Source organism: Hypanus sabinus, chromosome 7 (genome assembly GCF_030144855.1).
Source record: "Hypanus sabinus isolate sHypSab1 chromosome 7, sHypSab1.hap1, whole genome shotgun sequence".
NCBI lineage: Eukaryota > Metazoa > Chordata > Chondrichthyes > Myliobatiformes > Dasyatidae > Hypanus > Hypanus sabinus.
Window position 1 is genome coordinate 131,812,754 of NC_082712.1, and position 24,126 is coordinate 131,836,879.

Consider the following 24,126-nt stretch of genomic DNA (forward strand, 5'->3'; position numbering starts at 1 on the left):
CAACTCCTGTACGACAGCTCCGACTGACCTCAACTCCTGTACGACAGCTCCGACTGACCTCAACCCCTGTACGACAGCTCTGACTGACCTCAACCCCTGCACGACAGCTCTGACTGACCTCAACTCCTTTACGACAGCTCCGACTGACCTCAACTCCTGTACGACAGCTCCGACTGACCTCAACCCCTGTACGACAGCTCCGACTGACCTCAACCCCTGTACGACAGCTCTGACTGACCTCAACCCCTGCACGACAGCTCTGACTGACCTCAACTCCTTTACGACAGCTCCGACTGACCTCAACTCCTGTACGACAGCTCCGACTGACCTCAACCCCTGTACGACAGCTCCGACTGACCTCAACTCCTGTACGACAGCTCCGACTCACCTCAACCAATGTACGATAGCTCCGACTGACCACAACCCCTGTACGACAGCTCCGACTGACCTCAACTCCTGTACGACAGCTCCGACTGACCTCAACTCCTGTACGACAGCTCCGACTGACCTCAACCCCTGTACGACAGCTCCGACTGACCTCAACCCCTGTACGATAGCTCCGACTGACCACAACTCCTGTACGACAGCTCCGACTGACCTCAACCCCTGTACGACAGCTCCGACTGACCTCAAACCCTGTACGACAGCTCCGACTGACCTCAACCCCTGTACGACAGCTCCGACTGACCTCAACCCCTGTACGACAGCTCCGACTGACCTCAACCCCTGTACGACAGCTCCGACTGACCTCAACCCCTGTACGACAGCTCCGACTGACCTCAGCTCCTGTACGACAGCTCCGACTGACCTCAGCTCCTGTACGACAGCTCCGACTGACCTCAGCTCCTGTACGACAGCTCCGGCTGACCTCAGCTCCTGTACGACAGCTCCGACTGACCTCAACCCCTGTACGACAGCTCTGACTGACCTCAACCCCTGTACGACAGCTCCGACTGACCTCAACCCCTGCACGACAGCTCCGACTGACCTCAACTCCTGTACGACAGCTCCGACTGACCTCAACCCCTGTACGACAGCTCCGACTGAGCTCAGCTCCTGTATGACAGCTCTGACCTCAACCCCTTTACGACAGCTCTGACTGACCTCAACCCCTGTACGACCGCTCCGACTGACCTCAGCCCCTGTACGACAGCTCCGACTGACCTCAGCTCCTGTACGACAGCTCCGACTGACCTCAGCTCCTGTACGACAGCTCCGACTGACCTCAGCTCCTGTACGACAGCTCCGACTGACCTCAGCTCCTGTACGACAGCTCCGACTGACCTCAGCTCCTGTACGACAGCTCTGACTGACCTGAACCCCTATACGACAGCTCCGACTGACCTCAACCCCTGTACGACAGCTCCGACTGACCACAACCCCTGTACGACAGCTCCGACTGACCTCAACCCCTGTACGACAGCTCTGACTGACCTCAACTCCTGTACGACAGCTCCGACTGACCTCAACCCCTGTACGACAGCTCCGACTGACCTCAACTCCTGTACGACAGCTCTGACTGACCTCAACTCCTGTACGACAGCTCCGACTGACCTCAACCCCTGTACGACAGCTCAGACTGACCTCAGCTCCTGTACGACAGCTCTGACTGACCTCAACTCCTGTACGACAGCTCCGACTGACCTCAACTCCTGTACGACAGCTCTGACTGACCTCAACCCCTGTACGACAGCTCCGACTGACCTCAACTCCTGTACGACAGCTCTGACTGACCTCAACCCTTGTAACGACAGCTCCGACTGACCTCAACCCCTGTACGACAGCTCTGTGTGACCTCAACTCCTGTACGACAGCTCCGACTGACCTCAACTCCTGTACGACAGCTCCGACTGACCTCAACCCCTGTACGACAGCTCCGACTGACCTCAACTCCTGTACGACAGCTCAGACTGACCTCAACCCCTGTACGACAGCTCCGACTGACCTCAACCCCTGTACGACAGCTCAGACTGACCTCAATCCCTGTACGACAGCTCCGACTGACCTTAACTCCTGTACGACAGCTCTGACTGACCTCAACTCCTGTACGACAGCTCTGACTGACCTCAACCCCTGTACGACAGCTCCGACTGACCTCAACTCCTGTACGACAGCTCTGACTGACCTCAACTCCTGTACGACAGCTCCGACTGACCTCAACCCTTGTAACGACAGCTCCGACTGACCTCAACCCCTGTACGACAGCTCCGACTGACCTCAACCCCTGCACGACAGCTCTGACTGACCTCAACTCCTGTACGACAGCTCCGACTGAGCTCAGCTCCTGTACGACAGCTCCGACTGAGCTCAGCCCCTGTACGACAGCTCCGACTGACCTCAACCCTTGTACGACAGCTCCGACTGACCTCAGCTCCTGTACGACAGCTCCGACTGACCTCAGCTCCTGTACGACAGCTCCGACTGACCTCAGCTCCTGTACGACAGCTCCGGCTGACCTCAGCTCCTGTACGACAGCTCCGGCTGACCTCAGCCCCTGTACGACAGCTCCGACTGACCTCAACCCCTGTACGACAGCTCCGACTGACCTCAGCTCCTGTACGACAGCTCCGACTGACCTCAGCTCCTGTACGACAGCTCCGACTGACCTCAGCCCCTGTACGACAGCTCCGACTGACCTCAACCCCTGTACGACAGCTCCGACTGACCTCAGCTCCTGTACGACAGCTCCGGCTGACCTCAGCTCCTGTACGACAGCTCCGGCTGACCTCAGCTCCTGTACGACAGCTCCGACTGACCTCAACTCTTGTACGACAGCTCCGACTGACCTGAACCCCTATACGACAGCCCCGACTGACCTCAACCCCTGTACAACAGCTCCGACTGACCTCAACTCCTGTACGACAGCCCCGACTGACCTCAACCCCTGTACGACAGCTCTGACTGACCTCAACTCCTGTACGACAGCTCTGACTGACCTCAACTCCTGTACGACAGCTCCGACTGACCTCAACTCCTGTACGACAGCTCCGACTGACCTCAACCCTTGTAACGACAGCTCCGACTGACCTCAACCCCTGTACGACAGCTCTGACTGACCTCAACTCTTGTACGACAGCTCCGACTGACCTCAACTCCTGTACGACAGCTCCGACTGACCTCAACCCCTGTACGACAGCTCCGACTGACCTCAACTCCTGTACGACAGCTCCGACTGACCTCAACTCCTGTACGACAGCTCCGACTGACCTCAACCCCTGTACGACAGCTCCGACTGACCTCAACCCCTGTACGACAGCTCCGACTGACCTCAACCCCTGTACGACAGCTCTGACTGACCTCAACTCCTGTACGACAGCTCCGACTGACCTCAACCCCTGTACGACAGCTCCGACTGACCTCAACTCCTGTACGACAGCTCCGACTGACCTCAACTCCTGTACGACAGCTCCGACTGACCTCAACTCCTGTACGACAGCTCCGACTGACCTCAACCCTTGTAACGACAGCTCCGACTGACCTCAACCCCTGTACGACAGCTCCGACTGACCTCAGCTCCTGTACGACAGCTCCGACTGACCTCAGCTCCTGTACGACAGCTCCGACTGACCTCAACCCCTGTACGACAGCTCCGACTGACCTCAACTCCTGTACGACAGCTCTGACTGACCTCAACTCCTGTACGACAGCTCCGACTGACCTCAACCCTTGTAACGACAGCTCCGACTGACCTCAACCCCTGTACGACAGCTCCGACTGACCTCAACCCCTGTACGACAGCTCCGACTGACCTCAGCTCCTGAACGACAGCTCCGACTGACCTCAACCCCTGTACGACAGCTCAGACTGACCTCAACCCCTGTACGACAGCTCCGACTGACCTCAGCTCCTGTACGACAGCTCCGACTGACCTCAACCCCTGTACGACAGCTCAGACTGACCTCAACCCCTGTACGACAGCTCCGACTGACCTGTACGACAGCTCCGACTGACCTCAACTCCTGTACGACAGCTTTGACTGACCTCAACCCCTGCACGACAGCTCCGACTGACCTCAACTCCTGTACGACAGCTCCGACTGACCTCAACTCCTGTACGACAGCTCCGACTGAGCTCAGCTCCTGTACGACAGCTCCGACTGAGCTCAGCTCCTGTACGACAGCTCCGACTGACCTCAGCCCCTGTACGACAGCTCCGACTGACCTCAACTCCTGTACGACAGCTCCGACTGACCTCAACCCCTGTACGACAGCTCCGACTGACCTCAACCCCTGTACGACAGCTCCGACTGACCTGTACGACAGCACCGACTGACCTCAACCCCTGTACGACAGCTCCGGCTGACCTCAGCTCCTGTATGACAGCTCCGACTGACCTGAACCCCTATACGACAGCTCCGACTGACCTCAACCCCTGTATGACAGCTCTGACTGACCTCAACTCCTGTACGACAGCTCCGACTGACCACAGCCCCTGTACGACAGCTCCGACTGACCTCAATCCCTGTACGACAGCTCCGACTGACCTCAACTCCTGTACGACAGCTCCGACTGATGAAGGCAAGTGTGCCAGATGCATCCTTCACCACTCTATTTACCCGTGATGTACTGTGCAAATCTACTACCTTTTGCAGGATTTTCCATTCAGAGGCATTGGTGTTCTCATGCCAGTGCATGATGCACCTGGTCGATATACTCTCCAATTCACATGTATAAAAGATTGCCAACATTTTTGATGTCATGCTGAGCCTCTGCAGACTCCTAAGGAAGTACCGGCTCTGTTGTGCTTTCTCTGCAATCACATTTATCTATTGGGTTCAGGACAGGTCCTCTGCAATAGTAACCCAGGAATTTAAAGTTACTGACCCTCTCCGCCTTTGATCCTTAAATGAGGACTGGCTCAAGGACCTCTTGTTTCTCTCTTCTGAAGACTACAATCAGTTCCTTGGTCTTGCTGGAATTGAGTGAGAGGCTGTTGTCATGACACCACTTAGCCAAATTATCAATCTCCCTCCTGTAGGCTGAATCATCGCCACCCTTGATATGGCCCACAACAATGGCGTCATCAGCAAACTTGTTGGAACTGTACTTAGCAGGGAGCTAAGTACACATCCCTGTGGTGCTCCTATGCTGCTTGAGATTGTGGAGGAGATGTTTTTGTCAATCTGAACTGACTGATGTCCACAGGTGAGAAAATCCAGGATCCAATTGCACAACAAGCCTAGGTCTTGGAGTTTGCTAATTGGTTTTAAGGAGATGATGGTATTAAATGCTGAGCGGTAGTCGATAAAGGGCATCCTGATGTAGGCACCTTTGCTGTCCTGATGTTCCAGGATTGTGTGAAGAGCCAATAAGATAGCATCTCAAGTCAAGTCAAGTCTATTTTGATCATAAACTGCTGGTACAGCGCACAGTAAAAATGAAACAACGTTCCTCCAGGACCCTGGTGCTACATGAAACAACACAAAACTACACTAGACTATGTGAGACAGTGCAAGGCTACACTAGTCTACATAAAACAACATAAAAACTGCACGAGACTACAGACCTGCACAGGAATACATAAAGTGCACAAAACAGTGCAGGACAGTACAATAATTAATAAACAAGACAATAGGCACAGTAAGGACAAATTACAATGTCAGTCTAGACTCTGAGTATTGAGGAGTCTGATAGCTTGGGGAAAGAAACTGTTGCATAGTCTGGTCGTGAGAGCCCGAATGCTTCGGTACCTTTTGCCAGATGGCAGGAGGGAGAAGAGTTTGTGTGAGGGGTGCGTGGGGTCCTTCACAATGCTGTTAGAGAAGCCCCGATGATCTTCTCAGCTGACCTCACTGAGAAGTCAGCTGAGACGGTGCAATTCCCGAACCAGGCAGTGATGCAGCTGCTCAGGATGCTCTCGATACATCCTCTATAGAACGTGGTGAGGATGGGGGGGGGCGGGGGGGAGATGGACTTTTCTCAGCCTTCGCAGAAAGTAGAGATGCTGCTGGGCTTTCTTGGCTATGGAGCTGGTGTTGAGGGGCCAGGTGAGATTCTCTGCCAGATGAACATCGAGAAATTTGGTGCTCTTAATGATCACAACGGTGGAGCCGTCGATGTTCAGCGGGGAGTGGTTGCTCCGTGCTCTCCTGAAGTCAATGACCATCTCTTTTGTTTTGTTCACATTCCGAGACAGGTTGTTGGCTCTGCACCAGTCCGTTAGCCGCTGCACCTCCTTTCTGTAAGCTGACTCGTCGTTCTTGCTGATGAGACCCACCACGGTCGTGTCATCGGCGAAATTGATGATGTGGTTCGAGCTGTGTGTTGCAGCACAGTCGTGGGTCAGCAGAGTGAACAGCAGTGGACTGAGCACACAGCCCTGGGGTGTCCCCGTGTTCAGTGTGATGGTGTTGGAGATGCTGCTCCTGATCCAGACTGACTGAGGTCTCCCAGTCAGGAAGTCTGCTGTAGACCTGTTGCTTTGGTTGGCAAAATGGAGCGGATCCAAGGCACTATTCAAACAGGAGCTGAAATGCTTCAACAACAGCCTCACCAAACACTTCACCACTGTGGATATAAGTGCCACTGGGCATTTGTCATTTAGACAGGTTACCATGCTCTTCTTGGGCACCGGTTTGAAGCAGTTGAGTACCACACATTGCCATAGCAAGAAGTTGATGAACACACCAGCCAGCTGGTCAGCACATGTCTTTAGTACTTGGCCAGGTACCCAGACCAGTTCTGATGGTTTCCTTGGATTCACTCTCCTGCAGGCAGCCCGCACATCAGCTTCAGATGCTGAGACCAAAGGATCATCAAGAGGTGTGGGTGTTCGCGAAGGTTTCTCCATGTTCTGATGGTCAAAGCGAGCATACAAGACATTAAGCTCATCTGGAAGCATATCTCTGCTGTCCCCCACGTCACTTAAATTTTTTTGTAGGAGGTTATATAAACCCTGCCACAGCTGTTGAGCATCCCTCAGTGGTTCCGTTTTGGTCTGGTATCTCCAATTGGTCCATGAGATTGCTTTCAGGAGATCATCCCTGCACCTTGTGTAGCATTCTCGGTCTCCAGACCTGAATACAGATGGCCCTCGTTTTTCAAACGTTCACTTTACGACAGCTCATTGTTACGAAAGACCTACATTAGTACCTGTTTTCGTTAACCAAAGAGGATTTTTGCTTTTACGAAAAAAAGACGCCCGCTTTATATGTGTGTTTACCCCGAGAAAGACTACCATGACAGTGAAGCCTTGTGCGGGCAGTTGTTTGTGCATGTGTGTACGTATGCATGTACATGCCGATTTTTTTTCTCCAAATCAATTTTGGCTTGCTGTCTTCCTGAGCTTGATAAGTGAAACTACACCATACATACAATATTTCTACTTTATGTAGGCTGTATATTTATCACATCATTCCTGCTTTTACTATATGTTTGTGTTATTTTAGGTTTTATGTGTTATTTGGTTTGATTTGGTAGGTTATTTTTTGGGTTTGGGAACGCTCAAAAATTTTCCCATATAAATTAATGGTAATTGCTTCTTTACTTTACAACATTTTGGCTTACAAATGGTTCCATAGGAACGCTCTACCTTCGGGTAGCGGGGGAAACCTGCACCTCTAATCTGACCCTCAGCTAATTTCAGATTCCATAGTTCATCCAGGGCTGATTGGGGAAGACTGAATGATTTTGTGGAGACACACTCATAATAAAGTCTACAACAACCCTAGCATAGTCATTCAGATCCACAGATGAGTGCTTGAACGTGGGCCAGTCCACAGATTCAAAGCAATCCCGTAAAAGTTCCTCCACCTCCCGCGACCACCTCTTGGTTGTCTTAATAACTGGAGCCTTGCTCTTTAGGGTCTGTCTGTGTGCAGGTAGTAGGAGGACAGCCAAGCGGTCTGATATACCAAAATGCGGTCCAGGCAAGGAACAACAGGTATTGCTTATCGTACTGTAGCAGTGGTCTAGTGTGTCGGGACCTCTGGTGCTACAGGTTATGTGCTGGTGATAACTGGGCAGGGTTTTCTTCAAACAGGCCTGGCTGAAGTCTCCAATTATAATTTGAGATGGGATGGGATGGGATGGGATGGGACGGGACGGGACGGGATGGGATGGGATGGGCTGTTCCTCGTCTACAGGCAGCGCTGAGCAGTGTCACGGGTTCTTGAGTAAGTGGCCAAGAGTGTTGGCTCCTCCGGCTCCACAGGTTGGTGGTGGTCGTTCAGAGACTTCCTCAAGCTGGCCTGGTTGAAATCCCCAATAATGCCAGGGAAGGCATGGGAGTGCGCTGCTCGTGCTCGCGGATTACTGTACTCAGCTCCTCCAGTGGTTGCCTGAGGTGGAATGTACACCGCCACGGGAATGATGAGGGAAAACTCCCTCGGCAGATAAAACGGATGACATTTTTAACCGCGGGATGTTCCAGGATGGGTGAGCAGGATTGAGACTGAATTGCCACATCTGTGCACTGCGATGCGTTAATACAGTGCCTATAAAAAGTACTCACCCCCTTGAAAGCCTTCTTGTTCTATTGCTTTACAACACTGAATCGCAGTGGAATTAATTTTGGCTTTTTTGACACCATTCAACAGAAAAAGACTCTTCCATGTTGAAGTGAAAACAGATCTCTACAAAGTGATCTAAATTAATTACAAATATAAAACATCAAATAATTGATTGCATAAGTATTCATCTTCCTTTAATATGAAAAACCAAATCATCACTGATGCAGCCAATGGGTTTTAGAAGTCACATAATGTGCAGTCAAGGTGTTTCAATTGATTGTAGTAAAAATACACCTGTATCTGGGAGGTCCAACTAATGGTGAGTCGGTATCCTGGCAAAAACTACACCATGAAGACAACATTCTCAGCAACTCCGTGAATAAGTTATTGAAAAGCACAAATTGGGAGATGGATACAAGACAATTTCCAAGTCACTGAATATCCCTTGAGAGTACAGTTAAGTCAATCAACAAAAAATGGAAAGAATATGGCACAGCTGTAAATCCGGTTAGAACAGGCCATCCTCAAAAGCTGAGTGACCATGCAAGAAACTATTGAGGGAGGCCACCAACAGATCTATGACAACTCTGGAGGAGTTACAAGCTTCAGTGGCTGAGATGGGAGAGACGATGCATACAATAGCTGTTGCCCAGGAGCTTCACCAGTCACAGCTTTATGGGAGAGTGGCTAAGGGAAAGCCACTGCTGAGAAAACTCACATGAAATCTCAGGTAGCATTTACCAGAAGGCATGTGGGGGACTCTGAAGGTTCTATGGTCTGATAAAACCAAAATTAAGCTTTTAGGCCATTAGACTAAATGCTATGTTTGGCACACTGCACATCAACAAAAACACACCATCCCTACCATGAAGCACGGTGGTGGCTGCATCATGCTGTGGGGATGCTTCACTGCAGCAGGCCCTGGAAGGCTTGTGAAGGTAGTGTGTAAATTGAACGCAGAAGAATACAGAGAAATCCTGGAGGAAAACGATGCTGTCTGCAAGCGAACTGTGATTTGGGAGAACGATTTGTTTTCCAGCAAACAATGACTCCCAAGCATAAGCCAAAGGTACACAGGAATGGCTTAAAAACAACAAAGTTAATGTCCTGGAGTGGCCAACTGAGAGTCCAGATCTCAATGCAATTGAGAATGTGTGGCTGGACTTGAAAGGGCTGTTCATTCACGATCCCCATGCAATCTGACAGAGTTTGAGCAGTTTTGTAAAGAAGAAAGGGGAAAAATTGCAATGCCCAGATATGCAAAGCTGACAGAGATCTATTCACACTGACTCTATGTTGTAATTGCTGCCAAAGGTGCATCTATTAAATACTGTCTTGAAGGTGGTGAATACTTAAAGGGGGCAATCAATTATTTTGTGTTTTATATTTGTAATTAAGTTAGATTACTTTGTAGAGATCTGTTTTCACTTGGTCACGAGTCTTTTTCCTGTTGATCAGTGTCAAAAAAGCCAAATTAAACCAACAGTGATTCAGTGTTGTTAAACAATAAAACATGAAACTTCTGCGGGGGGGAATGGAAGTGAACATTATTTATAGGCCCTGTACACGTCTTTGATTCTCAGCAGACACAGTGTGGGAAAGTGCAGTCAGCATTCACAGGGCACAGGCAGATGCTCTGTGAGAAGTCATTGACCAGAAGTGGCAAGTCTATTTCTCACTCCACAGATAGTGCCTAACCTGCTCATATTTCCATCAATTTCTGTTTTTATTGCAGATGTCCCAAAAAAATTTCAAGTTATTTTTGGTATTTCTGTTGTAACACTTACCCAACAGGCTGGTATATGTCTAGGGGAAAAGGAGATCCAGCCACTCACCAACTCTACCTCCTGTACACGCAGGTGCTGTGAGAATCAAGTTTATGCCACGCGTACACACACAGTATCAAACTCACACCGGATACCGTTATGAAATACACTTTAAAGAGTTTACTAAAACTAAAAGAGTACTAGGCAATACAATATATATGAAAGAAAAGAAAAAGCAAAAGGCGCCAACTTATCAAAGTTCAGTCAGTTTAGTGCACATCGTTGGAGCTCAGCCATTGAACCATTCGACCCCTCGTCACTTTCCTCCGACCTCCACGTCCTTGCACCTGGGACCACCTGGGTGGTCGACCGAGCAGTGCGGCGCAAGTCCACCTTCCTCAGCGGATCTTTCCCGACTCCCCTGAAAAGACCGCGAAACCCCTGCTCCCAGACCCACAAGACAAAATAACATTCCCCATTGGTCAACAAATGAATATAATCCCCATATCAGCAAGTCCAAAGCTAAACAACTGCGAAAAAAAGCATTCCTACTCTTAACAAACCAAAGAAGCCATTTTGAGTAACATACACAGTACATTGTACACTGTTATTAGGATTCTGATAACTGACTGCCAGCATTTCTACATTACAGCCAGTGAGATATGGCACAAGATCTCAATGTAACCTAATTGAAATTCATGAGATGCAAATCAGACTAATAGAAGAAAAAAAGACTTTTTCTAATCGACACGAGTTTACATCATTGAAAAATTTACACAAAAGGGAATGAGTATGTGACAAAGACAGTCACGGGCATCCAATTTGAAGGAAGCAGTATTTTGGAAATTGAAGAAGTACAGAGCAGTAGATGAGGCAATTCAGTCCATTGTAAGTGCTGATTATTGAATTTATTTATTGATTCAGAGATACAGTGCATAACAGGCCATTCTGGCCCAATAAACTACACAACTTACCCATTTACTCCTAGCCTAATTACAGGGCAATTTACAATGACCAATTGGCCTACTAATCGGTAGCTTGTTGGACAGTAGGAGGAAACCAGAGCACCCAGAGGAGACCCACATGCTGACAGGAAGGACATACAAGCTTCTTACAAACAGCGCTGGAAATGAACTCTGAACTCCAACACCCCGACCTGTAATAACATCGCTCGATCCACTTCGCTACCATGGCACCTGTGGAAATTTGGTGCATTTCCCCTGCTCTGCTCCTACTGGCATGCTAAATTCAAGAAGTAATGTAACCAGCAGGAAGCTGATCTAACATGTTTCACTGTCTTAGAAGTTATTAAATGTCAATCTGCAATACGAATTTAACAGGTTCTATCTCTGTAGCTGCGTCAACAGAGTGAGACGTTGGAGTTTGCTGCCATCTTGTGACTAAATACCACACTGATCCAAATGGCAAAAAAACACAGGAAAAAGAAATGACAGCCGAAAAGTATCCCTCTGCTCATAACTTTCCTTTTACTATGATATTCTCTGTTCAGACAAGTTTCTTTTCCCCCCTGTTCACTGATATGACACTAAGTTTGAGAGCAGATGGAAATAATCTCATTATTACCAGCATAATCCACTGCAGAACTGAGGGAATTTGGTGAAAATCTGGAAGCAGCCTAAGACTCCTGTGGGGTGTGATATTTTCAAAGCACTGACATGAGCCACTCCCCAAAATCGCACCTGCAACAAGTAGCTTCAGACTGAAGGCAAAGGATAAGCGGAAATGGCTGTGGCCCTCCTACCTTGAGCAGATAATTCAGGCGAGCCAGAGCCTCCAGGAACACATCAGCCCCCTTGTTGGAGAACTCATACCTCCCCGCAATGAAAATGAACAGGGTCTTGTCCAGGTCGAAGTTCAAACATCTGCAGGAGACAGACAAAAAAAATCTTTCAAACGCATGACGGTGATAAAGCACACAGGGCATAACTAAAGCCTGAGAGGACGAGTTGTGGTTGTCTGGCTCAGCACAACCTGTTGCTGAAGAAAAGGAATAGGCGGGCCCGTCTTGAACTACTCCTGAAATGAGTTTTTTTTGCTCAGCCACTTCCAGTAAGAGGTAACAACTCTGTTATTGATCCAGGTTCATATTAAGGCCTGACCAGTCAGGTCTGCAGACTCCTTCCCTGAAGGACACTGTGATCAGATGCACTTACTGTATCAATTCATCTTCATGATCACCAGTTTTTAACCTCCTGGTTTATTTAGTTAGCCTAATTTAAATTCTCCAGCTCTCTTCATACCTTCAGATCATGTCATTATTTGAAGAATTCCACCATAAAAGTAGAAAAAGTATTAAAATGATTGTGGAAGTTTTATTGACTGTGTTGAGAGAAACACCTCTAGAATCAGGTGGTCCAATGTCAGTTTAGGTGAAGCGCACTGAGACACAGGTCAGTTTGTTGGGGAGAATATTGAATTAACTCCCATCATTTCCCATACAGCAAGTACTTGACCTCAAAGGGAAATGCTGATAGTGCAGAAGAGAAGCAATATAATGTACATTAACCTAAATTACATCATGTGAGTGATATACGAGCTGGACAAGTTTCCACTTGCTTGTGTAAAGGGGGTTTCTTCTTTTTTCTTTGTTACTGAGGGGAAAGGGTTTCCTTTTGTTAACTAGCAGGAATGCTAATTTACTGATAACAAGAATGGTATTCCTTTGTAAACCAAATAGGGATTAATGTTCTTTCTTCTGAGTCTGTAAGCTTTTGTTGACGGGCTTTTGGGCAGATCGACGCGAGGGGGTCGAGAGAGAGGACGCAATGCTGTAAGTGGGGAGAGGATCGGACCCCAAGCGGGGGTCCGAGGCTGGGAGGTACTCCGAGGAGGGGGGGGATGAAGCTAGATGTGCTTGGTTGACCACTCGGAGGGTCCTGAGCTGCGAGTCGAGGAGTTCGGAGGGGATCGAATGGTGGCCAGAAGACTTCAGAAATTGAGCTCCAACGGTTGTGCACAAAGTGGTTTGGACTTTGATAAGTTTGGCGCCTTTTCTTTATTTTTTTCTCTTCATATATTACTGTATCGATATTAATCACTTAGTTATAGTAACCTTTATAAATTGTAATCATTTAATCGCATATGGTGTACTGTCTGTTTTGGGGCGAGGCGGGGACATCACACAGCATCCACACCAGCTGATTACCCAGTTTGGCGGGGCCGAAGGCTGCTCCCCCCAGACGAGAACGAGCTGAGCGAGCCTGAGGCGACCCAGGGGGTTACACTTGTACCAGAGATGAATGTACACAGGTAATTCAGCAGAGTGCTGATTCATTACAGGACTCTGGGTCCTGGGTCCCAGAGCTTAAGCACCCAGAAGGAAGCTGCCTGAGCTGTGTGCTGTTGTGCTGGAGCCTGGTGCCAATCCCTGCTCTTCCCAACCAGCAGAACACTGATGTCACAGGCACGTGGCCTGGTGTGATGTGAGCGACTGAGGCAATACACAGAGAGACCAGCTGTGAGGGCTGGGCCGACTGTGGGGTCTGGCAAAGTCCTCCATAAAGATGTAATGGAAGCTGCTGTTTGTCTAAACGCCTCTCCCCAGCCCAAAGCTTCCACAATGGCCACAGTTTCCACTACATCCTACAGGAAGTAACGAGAGAGACTGCAGGATCAGGACGATCCATTAACACGTGGAGCATGTGCAGGCAGTCCCCAACAATGGCCCCTACTCAACACATGCAGACCTCACCACCAAGTGACTATACACTCTATCCAATCCACCAAAACGCAGCCATTGATCACTCCACACTGAGCCACATGGCAAAGATTTCGCTTCAACCACTGGTGAGCCCTCAATCCAGGCTCCTGGAACAGCAGTGCTCTCAGTAACATTACCTCTCTGCATATCATGCCATATTGACCTGTGATAGTGCTGACTGCACGAGTGGACTTGTTCCTGGGAATGCGTTCTGAGCATTCCAGCAGTGGTAAGTTGTCTAATGAGTGTTGTAAAGACAAGTAAGTTATACACTTGTTCATGTCTTCCATGATCATTTCCACTGACCCATGCTTAAAATTTCTTACAAACTGGCTGTCCTTGTCAAAACTCTGAGATTTCATTGAATGTGCTGCTTTGGGAAATCTCCACAAATTATGAGGTATGATCACTTCCTGTGTGCACAGGTAGTGACATTTATATCCAAAAACATTCACAGCATCAACAAATTGACACATGCCCAATTAAAATAATAAATTGCTTGGTGTAGTCTTTGCATTATTTTCAATGATTTTAAAAATCAGGTTACACACTGATACCAAAACTATTTGTCCCAGAATTTCCACTAAAAGACAAGCAGCAATGGGTACCAGTGCCAGCTCTTAGCTCAATAACTGAATAGATGTTAGGACCAAATGCACGGAGCGACCACTCCCCGCTGAACATCGACGGCTCCTCGGTAGAGATCGTTAAGAACACCAAATTTCTTGGTGTTCACCTGGCGGAGAATCTCACCTGATCTCTCAAAACCAGCTCCATAGCAAAGAAAGCCCAGCAGCATCTCTACTTTCTGCGAAGGCTGAGGAAAGTCCATCTCCCACCCCCAATCCTCATCACATTCCACAGGGGTTGTATTGAGAGCATCCTGAGCAGCTGCATCACTGCCTGGTTTGGAAATTGCACCATCTCAGATCGCAAGACCCTGCAATGGATAGTGACGTCAGCTAAGAAGATCATCGGGGTCTCTCTTCCCGCCATCATGGACATTTAAACTACACTCTGCATCCGCAAAGGAAACAGCATTATGAAGGATTCCATGCACCCCTCATACAAACTCTTCTCTCTCCTGCTGTCTGGGAAAAGGCTCTGAAGCTTTGGGGCTCTCACGACCAGACTATATAACAGTTTCTTCCCCCAAGCTAACAGATTCCTCAATACCCAGAGCCTGGACTGACACCTTGCCCTATTGTCCTGTTTATTATTTATTGTAATTCCTGCACTGTTTTTGTGCACTTTACGCAGTCCTGTGTAGGTCTGTAGTCTAGTATAGCTTTCTCCGTGTTTTTTTATGTAGGTCAGTCTAGTTTTTGTACTGTGTCATGTAACACCATTTTTATGTTGTCTCATTTTTACTATGTACTATACCAGCAGTTATGGTCAAAATGACAATAAAAGTGACTTGACTTGAAACAGAAAATGCTAAACTTTCAGACAGCTGATTGCTGCAGTTAGCCAGTCTGTGCCCCATTTTAGACATTGTGGAATCCAGTTCTGCATGTTAACATCAGTTTCCCAGCAGCTACACTGAGCTATCTGCCCACAGTACCTGGTGGAGAGAAACTGTCGAATGGTGGGGGGGGGGGGGGGGGGTGCAGCTTAAGTTCAGGGGATTGACTTATTTAATTTTGTATTAGAATATATTTAATTATCTTTGTTACTTTCCCATTAGTACTTCAAACCCATAATTTTTAAATAACTTCAATATTGTAATTTTTAATGGCTTAGCTTTGTAAAAAAAATTGTTTTTGACTGTTTATGAACACCAGAGATATTTGCTCACATTCAAGCTCCATAATACCTAATTGAGCCTAGGGGCTTTGTTTAACCAGCTGTCAAAGCAGTTCTGTGGCATTAATGATCGAAAGGCCATGTGTTATGTCGGGCCTCTCCAATCAGGTCAGAGTCGCCTTTCTGGGTCATTCTTGATGTGCAAACAGTGAACTGCTCTGTGTAAGTTCTGGGCCCTAATTTTTGGTGATGATTCAGCATCTGGTTATTACTCTTCACTAAAACAAACAGCGCAGTTTAGTGACAGAAATGAAGAATTGCTTACATTTCTAATACACTTCCTGATCACAAAAATCATCACAGACTTAGAATGAGATATTTACAGCATAGAAACAGGCCTTTCAGTCCACATTCTTACCATCGTGCTGATCAGCACTAAAACAAGATTCTGCAGACACTGGAAATCGATATCCCACAATGCCTTTCACATTCAAGCACCTGTCCGGATGTCTCTTAAATGCTGTTCGTGTTCCTGCCACCATTCACCTCGCTTGGCAGCTCATTTTAGATACTGTTTGTGTAAAATAAAATACCCTTCAAATCCTCTGTAATTTTTCTCTCATCTTAAACCTATGCCCTGTAGTTTGAGACACCCTTACACGAATTGACTCCCTACCTCTTTCACAGTTTATAAACCTCTATCACAAGGGTTCTCAGCCTTTTATGCCAAGGACCCTACCATTAACCAAGGGGTCTGTGAGCCACAGGTCAGGAACCACTGCTCTATCGTGTCACTTCTCAGCCTCAGCTTCCTCATTTGCACCCACCTTCCTTCCTGCCTATACCTGCTATGCACCTCCTTCTTTTTCTCATTATCTCTCAAAAATTAAGCTTTCATAAACCTGTTATCCTTGCCTTTTATTCTGACAAGAACATACAAATTCTACAGTTACGTACCCTGTAACTGGGTCACTTACCAGCAAAGATAGAGAGGTCCGTTGAAGTCTGATGGTACTATTTTTAACAGTATTTATTGATAAAAATACACAAAATAATATCAATGCAAACATACAGATAACATACGTCGTCAATACTAAATCTAAAAGCGTGGGTATAATAAGAATCAATAAGAAATAGCTCTATCGTTGTCTAGGGGAGAATGTATTGTCCGATGGAAATATAAAAGTCACTGTTAGTTCGTTCAAGCTGCAGCATTTTGGTTTGAGAGAAAGACTGGTTAAAACTTGCCCAGTCCTTTTATGATGTCAATCCTTCGAGAGTAGTTGGGAGTTGATTTCCCCGTTGTTAGCTAAAAACCGTTCTTCCGTGGTCGAGGCACACCGATTCTGGGGCAAATGGAAATGGACGAACGTGGCCTTCCCACCGGCTTTTGCTATTACGGGATCGCTAGCGTTTCTTCTGGTGCGTCTGAGGGGCTGTTCCCCAGACCCTCTTTTATCCTGACTCACAGGGTCTCAGATGTCAATCAGGTTGAGATGATGCAATTTCTCCACCAACCTCCCCCTCGGTTCATTGCCTGGGGGCTTCGATGCATCGTACAGGATGCAATACACAAGTCCGGCTCCAAGAGACAATAGCTGGTATCGATGGGTCCGCCTCTCGGAGGCCAGGACACATTCCAAATTCTTTGTGGATTCTGCATGTCTTTCTCTCATTTCCTGGGTCTCTTGGACTGACTCAATAGTGATCTTGCGATTCTCACAAAGGAAGGGGCTACCCGCACCCTTTGGCCCCTCAGAGCTGTGGTACATTCATAACAGTACTCTTAAAATTTCACTTTTGAAGGCCACCCATTTACCAAGTACATCTTTGCCAGAAAACAACTTGTCTCAATCCACATTTGCTAGATCCTTCCTTATACCATCAAAATTGGCCATTCTCCAATTTAGAATTTTAACCTGAGGACCAGCCCTATTTTTTTCCATAATTATTTTGAAACTAATGGCAGTTATGATCACTAAATGTGACGTGTTCCCCTACATAAACTTCCGTCACTTGCCTGATTTGTTCCCTAATAGAAATTGCACTCTCTCTAGTTGGATCTCCACGTACTGATTAAAGAAACTTTCCTAAGCACATTGAGAAACTGACCATCCAGCCCTTTTACAGAATGGGAGTCCCAGTCAATATGTGGTAAGTTAAAGTCACTTTCCATCACAACCTCATCTTCCTTGCAACAGTCTGTAACCTGTCTACAAATTTGCTCCCCTAAATCCCACAGACTGTTAGATGTTCTATAATATAATCCCATTAATGTGGCCATCCCTTTCTTATTCCTCAGTTCCACCATACAGCCTCAGTAAATGAGCTGTCGAGTGTGTCCTGACTAAGTAATGCTGTGACTTTTTCTCTGACTAGTAATACCACCCCTTCCTCTCTATCATGTCTAAAGTTGCTGAATACTGGAAAAGTGAACTACTAGTCCTACCTCTCCTACAAACACGTCTCACTATTGGCTATTATGTCATAATTCCACGTGCTGATTCCTTTACCTTGCCTGTCATCCCCATTGCTCTAAAAGTGCAAGAAAGAATAAATAATGAAAAAAGCTACCTCCAGCCTGCACCTCTCATTGATGAACCCTTGACCAGCCAAAACCTCAACTCCCCAATCTGTTAGTGGCCCACTCTCTCAATGGCCACTCCACTTAAACCTAACTTCTTTTTATTGGCCCTTGCTAATTGCCTAATTATGCATAATCCAATATTTCCTCAGGAGCTGTGGCGTGCAAAAACTGCTGAATGCTCTTGCACACTTCTAATTCTGTCTCCCTCTACACAATCTGATGTTTCCTCAGGGAATGGCGGTGCTCAAAATACTGTAACCAGTTTCCTAGCTAACCCTGGATCCCATGTGTCTTAATGTTCTGAAGACACCTACACATGGGACCTTGTTAAAGGCTTCGATAAAGTGCGCGTAGACAACATCTACCAACACGCCCTCATCATCCATCTTGGTCACCTTGTTAGGGATCACTCCAGGGTTATGAAATTCAGGATAGCATAATTATGGATTAATTAAAATGAGAACCAGTCTTCGAAATAAAACCTGCATACAATTTTCCTTCCAACTGATACTTGTGGCAAGTGAAACCGGTTGTTGGGGTAGGATATTCTCTGTCCTAGCGCAACTACATAGAAAAGGGTTTTGGATGAATGTTCCTGTTTTGAGCACATTGTTAAAGGTGTGTCCCGGCCACCTAAGGCACAGTTCAGGACAGATGTGTTTTGTTACCTAACCTTTTGTTTAGTTCTATATTCATGGAGCCATCCTTCAACACTGTAACAAAACAAGTATATTTGGAACAGATTCTAGCATTGAGTATTCAAAGAGGTTCTCCTAGTTGAGATGTGCAACCACCGTAAATATGCAAGTCTGTAAATTTACCTGACTATATTCAAAATATTTAAGTAGGTGATTATAGCCATTGAAACTGCAGTTACCTTTGTGTTGAAGTACAAAACATTGTGTCCGGAGAGTGAGATTCTCTTGGATTCTTCTAATTCTTCCCCCCTCCCCCCGGAGGTTTGTTGTGTGAATAAATTTTATTTCCTAGTTACAGCTTCTGTGTGGCTCAGTTTTAGTCAGTGACAACACACCTTGTCAAAAACTCATCTCATGCTGACTATCCCTCACTAGTCCTTCCCTTTCCAAATATAAAAATAAATCCTGCCCCTCAGAATGTCTTCCTGCACATTTCCCACTCCTAATGTCAGACTCATTGGCCTGTAGATAGATCCCTGGCTTATCTCTGTTGCTCTTATGAAATGAAGGCAGTGTAGCGGTGTGCTACACGCAGCGCTAAAATTACGACACGGAGTCGGTAACTGCAGTCGAAGGAAAAAACTTTATTCGAAATCTTCAGCCTCACTTTTAAGCCTCCCTCAACCTGCCCCCCGTGGCGCAGAGGCTCCAAAGATCTGTGCTCGCAAACCCCCGTAGGCTATCTAATTGTGAGTCGGTTTGAATGTGCCAGGAAATGGGTCGCCACATAACCCCCCCCAGAACCGGCGATACACCCCCCAATGTCCACAGTCTGGGCCAGAACCTGCTTGGGAGGTCGGCCTCTGCGCCGAGGTGCCGGAAACTCGGCCGGTTGCGCCAGGTCCACATGGGCTGGTTTGAGGCGGTCCACCGTGAAAACCTCCTCTTTCCCCCCCAACGTCCAGCACGAACGTGGACCCATTGTTCCGGAGCACCATAAACGGCCCCTCGTATGGCCGCTGCAGCGGTGGCCGATGCCCGCCCCTTCGTACAAACACAAACTTACAGTTCTGTAGGTCTTTGGGTACGCAGGTCGGGTGCCGCCCGTGCTGTGAAGTGGGTATGGGGGCCAGGTTACCGAGCTTCTCGCGTAGTCTGCCCAGGACTGCTGTGGGATCTTCCTCTTGCCCCCTCGGGGCTGGTAGGAACTCCCCGGGGACGGCCAGGGGCGCGCCGTATACCAACTCGGCCGACGAGGCATGCAGGTCGTCCTTGGGCGCTGTGCGGATGCCGAGTAGGACCCAGGGAAGCTCGTCCGCCCAGTTGGCTCCTCGCAGGCGGGCCATGAGGGCCGACTTCAGGTGACGGTGGAAACGCTCCACTAGCCCGTTCGACTGTGGGTGGTAGGCAGTTGTGTGGTGCAGCTGAGTCCCCAAAAGGCTGGCCATAGCTGACCAGAGGCTGGAGGTGAACTGGGCGCCTCTGTCGGAGGTAATGTGGGCTGGTACACCAAAGCGGGATATCCAGGTGGCGATCAGGGCTCGGGCGCAAGATTCGGAGGTGGTGTCGGTGAGCGGGACCGCCTCTGGCCATCTTGTGAACCGGTCCACAATAGTCAGGAGGTGCCGCGCTCCGCGCGACACTGGCAGGGGGCCCACGATATCCACATGAATGTGGTCGAAACGCCGGTGGGCGGGATGGAACTGCTACGGTGGGGCTTTGGTGTGCTGCTGCACCTTGCACAGTTGTCCGGATGGAGGGATGCGCCAAGTTATGAATGGAGTCGAAAACGCGGCGCCGCCAGGCTGTCGGGACGACGGGACGGGGCTGGCCAGTGGCGACGTCACAGAGTAGGGTCCTCTCACCCGGGCCCACGGGGAGGTCCTGGAGCTGCAAACCGGAGACTGCGGTTCTGTAACTCGGAATCTCCTCATCTGCCTGCTGCGCCTCTGCCAGTGCCTCAAAGTCTACCCCTTGGGAAAGGGCATGAACGGTAGGGCGAGAGAGCGCATCCGCCATGACATTGTCCTTACCCGAGACGTGCCGGACATCCGTCGTGTATTCAGAGATGTAGGACAGGTGGCGTTGCTGGCGGGACGACCAGGGGTTGGACGCTTTCGTAAACGCAAAGGTAAGCGGTTTGTGGTCCGTGAACGCGGTGAAGGGCCGACCTTCTAGGAAGTACCTGAAATGCCGGATTGCCAGGTAGAGCGCCAACAGTTCCCGGTCGAAAGCACAGTACTTGAGCTCGGGTGGCCGCAGGTGTTTGCTGAAAAACGCCAGGGGTTGCCAGCGACCCGCAATGAGTTGCTCCAGCACCCCACCGACTGCCGTGTTAGATGCGTCCACTGTGAGGGCGGTAGGGGCGTCCATTCTGGGATGTACTAGCATTGCGGCGTTCGCCAAAGCTTCCTTCGTTTGAACGAAAGCGGCGGCGGACTCCTCGTCCCAGGTAATGTCCTTTATCGGACCCGACATCAGGGCGAACAGGGGGCACATGATCTGGGCAGCTGAAGGGAGGAAGCAGCGGTAGAAATTGACCATACCTACGAATTCCTGAAGGCCTTTGATCGTGGTGGGTCGGGGAAAGAGGCGGACCGCATCTACCTTAGCGGGCAGAGGGGTTGCCCCGTCTTTAGTAATCCTGTGGCCCAGGAAGTCAATGGTATCGAGTCCGAACTGGCATTTGGCGGGGTTGATTGTAAGACCGTACTCACTCAGTCGGGCGCAGAGTTGACGGAGGTGGGACAGATGCTCCTGATGACTGCTGCTGGCTATGAGGATGTCATCCAAATAGATGAACGCGAAGTCCTGGTCCCGTCCCACCACGTCCATTAACCGCTGGAACGTCTGTGCGGCATTCTTCAGGCCGAACGGCATGCGGAGGAACTCGAAAAGGTCAAATGGGGTGATGAGAGCCGTTTTGGGGACGTCGTCAGGATGCATCGGGATTTGATGGTACCCTCGGACAAGGTCGACCTTGGAGAAGATCCGGGCGCCGTGCAGGTTTGCCGCAAAGTCCTGAATGTGCGGCACAGGGTAGCGGTCCGGTGTGGTAGCCTCGTTCAGCCTGCGGTAGTCGCCGCACGGTCTCCAGCCCCCCGTCGCTTTGGGCACCATGTGCAGGGGGGAGGCCCATGGGCTGTCGGACCGCCGGATGATCCCCAATTCCTCCATCCTCTGGAACTCCTCCTTCGCCAGTCGGAGCTTGTCCGGGGGAAGCCGCCGAGCGCGGGCGTGGAGGGGTGGTCCCTGGGTCGGGATGTGGTGCTGTACGCAGTGCCTGGGCATGGCCGCTGTGAACTGCGGTGCCAGAACCGATGTGAAATCCGCCAGGACCCTGGTGAAGTCGTTGTCGGACAGCGTGATGGAGCCGAGGTGAGGGGCTGGCAACTGGGCTGCACCCAGGGAGAACGTCTGAAAGGTCTCAGCATGTACCAGTCTCTTCCTGGGCAGGTCGACCAGTAGGCTGTGAGCCCGCAAAAAATCCGCACCCAGAAGCGGTTGGGCTACGGCGGCCAGTGTGAAGTCCCACGTGAACTGGCTGGAGCCGAACTGTAGCTGCACCTGACGGGTGCCATAGGTCCTTACTGTGCTGCCATTCACGGCCCTCAGGGGGGGACCCGGTGCCCTGCTGCGGGTGTCGTAACTCGTCGGAGGTAAAACGCTGATCTCAGCCCCAGTATCGACCAAAAACCGGCGTCCCGACCTTCTATCCCACACATACAGGAGGCTATCCCGATGGCCAGCCGCCGTAGCCATCAGCGGCGGCTGGCCCTGGCGTTTCCCGGGAACTTGCAGGGCGGGCGACAACGGCGGGCTTCTGCGCCCCACCGCTGGTGGTAGAAGCACCAGTGTTCATTGGGCCGGGGGTTGGTGGACTCTGCGGCCGGGCCTGGACTGGTTTGCTGCCGGGAGCGTGGCTGGGAGATCTGTGCGATGGATGCCCCGCTCACCTTTTTGGCGTTCCACAGCAAGTCCGCCCGGGCTGCCACCTTCCGGGGGTCACTGAAATCCGCGTCGGACAGCAGCAGGCGTATGTCCTCGGGCAGCTGCTCCAGGAATGCCTGCACAAACATGAGGCATGTGTGTCCGTCGGCGAGAGACAACATCTCATTCATTAAAGCCGATGGAGGTCTGTCTCCCAAGCCATCCAGGTGCAGTAAACGGGCAGCCCGCTCGCGCCGTGAGAGTCCGAAAGTCCTGAGGAGCAGGGTTTTGAATTCCGTGTACTTGCCGTCTGCCGGGGGCGACTGTACGAACTCTGCGACCTGGGCCACTGTGTCCTGGTCGAGGGAGCTCACCACGTAGTAGTAGCGGGTGTCTTCTGAGGTGATCTGGCGAATGTGGAATTGGGCTTCGGCTTGCTGGAACCATAGGTTCGGGCGCTGTGTCCAGAAACCCGGCAGTTTCAACGAAACCGCATGAACAGAGGCGGCGTCGGTCATTTCTGGTCCAAAAATCGTTTGGACTGTCGGGGTCACCAATTGTAGCGGTGTGCTACACGCAGCGCTAAAATTACGACACGGAGTCAGTAACTGCAGTCGAAGGAAAAAACTTTATTCGAAATCCTCAGCCTCACTTTTAAGCCTCCCTCAACCTGCCCCCCGTGGCGCAGAGGCTCCAAAGATCTGTGCTCGCAAACCCCCGTAGGCTATCTAATTGTGAGCCGGTTCGGATGTGCCAGGAAATGGGTCGTCACAGCAGAATATTTAACTTTCCTCAAGCTTTCCAGAAGCTCAGCTGAGGCTTACAAAGGATTTTTATACCTTTGTGTTTCAAGACCTTTCACACTTTCTAACCTTTTTCATGCTTAGCTGCTCCAGGATTTGCTGTCTCCCCTTCCCCCCGCCACTGAGATCACTAGCTTCCACGTTCTTCTTCACAGTAGGCACAGATGGGAATATTCATTTAATGGATATCCCATTGCCCCTTGTATCCCACCTAATTTCCTTATTAATCCCTTAGATCTTCAAGGGATTCGCCTTGAAGCTACATTCTCAGCTACATATACTTACACATGACTGACTTTTTCCTGACTAAACCCTTAATACCTCTTATTAATTAAGGTCCACTAATCTTGCCAGTCTTGCCCTTCACTCTAACAGGATCTTGCTGGCCCCCAAATTCTTCCTGTCTTACTTTTATAAGCGTTCTACTTACCAGATGACCTTTCACCTACAAACAGCCTCTCCCAAGCAATTTTTGAGAGTTCATGT

General features: G+C 49.4%; 1 protein-coding gene across 1 annotated transcript in view; it reads right to left on the reverse strand.

The window, feature by feature from the left end:
• LOC132397215 (glycogen [starch] synthase, muscle-like) overlaps positions 1-24,126 on the reverse strand; it is a 124,930-nt gene that overhangs the window by 54,504 nt on the left and 46,300 nt on the right. Inside the window, exon 7 of the mRNA XM_059975665.1 lies at positions 11,978-12,098. Coding sequence (XP_059831648.1) covers positions 11,978-12,098 — 121 coding nt within the window. The remainder of the gene's footprint in view (positions 1-11,977; positions 12,099-24,126) is intronic.